At 62.9% G+C, this 1,897-nt stretch overlaps 1 protein-coding gene across 1 annotated transcript in view; it reads right to left on the bottom strand.

The window, feature by feature from the left end:
- LOC114009702 (RAS guanyl-releasing protein 1-like) overlaps positions 1–1,003 on the bottom strand; it is a 5,448-nt gene extending 4,445 nt beyond the window's left edge. The window contains exon 1 of the mRNA XM_027775843.1: positions 478–1,003. Coding sequence (XP_027631644.1) covers positions 478–512 — 35 coding nt within the window. The 5' untranslated portion in view covers positions 513–1,003. The remainder of the gene's footprint in view (positions 1–477) is intronic.
- Positions 1,004–1,897: the final 894 nt, after the last annotated feature.

The raw sequence follows: 1,897 nt of genomic DNA, 5'->3' as shown, positions 1-1,897 counted from the left end.
TGCGCCCCGAGGGGGCGCTGCCGGTGTCCCAGCCAGCAGCAGGTGCGGGGGGGCGGGGGGTGCAGAAAGTCTGCGAGTGGGAGTCCGGGGTGCCTGCTGGTGCGGATCTGGGGGAAGAGGCCCGTGGGCTAGCGCCGGCTCGGTGAGGGGCTTCGACCCTCGCCTTTCTGGACCTCCCCGGGAGAACTATGGTCTCGCTCGTGCCCCCGGGATCCCAGCCCCACGGCCCCTGCGCAACGCGCTGGGCGCTCCAGACAAGTCCCTCTTCCATGCCATCTACCTAGGACCTCAGTCAAGATCCCCGGGCCCCGAAGCCCTCGACCTGGACCAGTAACTTCCGTCGCGGGAGGCGCCCCTGTGGCCCGCAGTCCCCGCCCCCACTTCTCATCAAGGAGGGGCTCTCCGGGGGGCAGCGTGCGTACTTGCCCCTTCCCCAGGAAAGGAAATGGGTGCCGCGAGGCCGCCGTCTCTACTCACCGCGGAGCCTCTCTGGCCTTGCCCAGGGTGCCCATGGTCGCGGCCCGCGCTCCCGGCACGTCCTCACCTGGCGCTGGGGGACCGGCTCTGCGGGGCGCGGCGCATGGCCACTGCCTGCCGGGTGCTCCCCGCCCGGCCCTCGCCGCCGCCGCTCCGAGCCGGCGAGCCCCACCAGGCGCACCCGCAGGCACAAACTTTGTGCGCGCGCCCCTCTGCCTCACACTCGCGCGCGCACACTCCCTCGCACACTCGCCCGCACGAACCACCTGACGAACGCTGATGTTATCGGCGGTAGGAAATGTGGGGCGCTCTTCAGCTCTTCTCCGAAACCTGCCCCCATTACTCGGCAGTCCCAGGAGCCTGCGCCTCTCGCAGTTCTCTTTTCACCCCTGCGGCCGCCGACGCTGCCAGTCAAAGGGTTAAGTCCCGGGGGAGTTGCGGAGCTGGCGAGACTGGGGGACCCCGAATCCCACCAACTCCGCGCCTTGCAGAGGACTGTGAGCTCGGAAACCCGCATCACCTGGCGGCTCTTGGGCCGCCCCCAGCCCCCGGTCGGCTGCAGTCTCAACCCCGGCGCCCGGGACTGTCCTGCCCCAGGACCCCGGCCCCTGGCAGGCTGCACTGTGTGTGTGCATCACGACGCGCGGTTGAGTGGGGATGAAGACCACGAGGGGGTCTTCCAGGAGTTCACGGGCAATGAGTGTTAGAGCGGAGAAAAACTATGCTTCGATTTCAATTTTTTTGTTCCAAAAGAAAATTGTACTTTAATTCCATTTTTTTTCCCAGGAAGTTTTGAAAGTCTGTGGCGTTGCCTTACCCTGTGCATTTGGGTCTCCTGGCAGCAGATTGCGAGACTGGGCTGCCGCCGTGTGCGCTGCGCCCTGGGGGAGCGCAGCAGGTGTGCAGATGTGCTCCCGAAGCGTGATCCATGTCGGGCCCAGAGACTGCGGCCTGGCGTGTGTGGGCGTGGGAATGGTGGGGAGAGGAGGGAGGGTGGGAGCGCGGAGAAAGCTTTCTTACTGTGGCAGTCAGAGAGCAGACCAGGAGTGTGGCCTACCCCTGCTGTCCTGTTGGTGAAGATGACAGTGACAATAGCTGACGCTGATTGAGCGCATTGTGCTAAGTACTCTCTAGGCATTGCCTGCGAGCAGATAGCGTAATTGCTGCGACTCGGAACTCTCATGTAGTCGCCCGTGGTTCAAGTCCCGGACCTGGTGGCTTAAACTCACACTAGGCACATGTGTGTACATGCCTAGGATCCCGAGAGGAGAATGGGGGATTGCGGCATGGTCGTCCCCACTGGGGGGTGATTTCTCACTTTCTGTCTCTGTCTCTCTTTCTTTCCGGTAAGCACATGCATCCTGTAGATAAAACCTCTCCTATATATATATATTTTTTTTTAGGAGGATATATATATATA

Source organism: Tupaia chinensis, unplaced genomic scaffold (genome assembly GCF_000334495.1).
Source record: "Tupaia chinensis unplaced genomic scaffold, TupChi_1.0 Scaffold000605_1, whole genome shotgun sequence".
In the NCBI taxonomy this organism is placed as follows: domain Eukaryota; kingdom Metazoa; phylum Chordata; class Mammalia; order Scandentia; family Tupaiidae; genus Tupaia; species Tupaia belangeri.
Note: the sequence above shows the minus strand (reverse complement) of the source record. Positions and strands in the feature narration are given on the sequence as shown.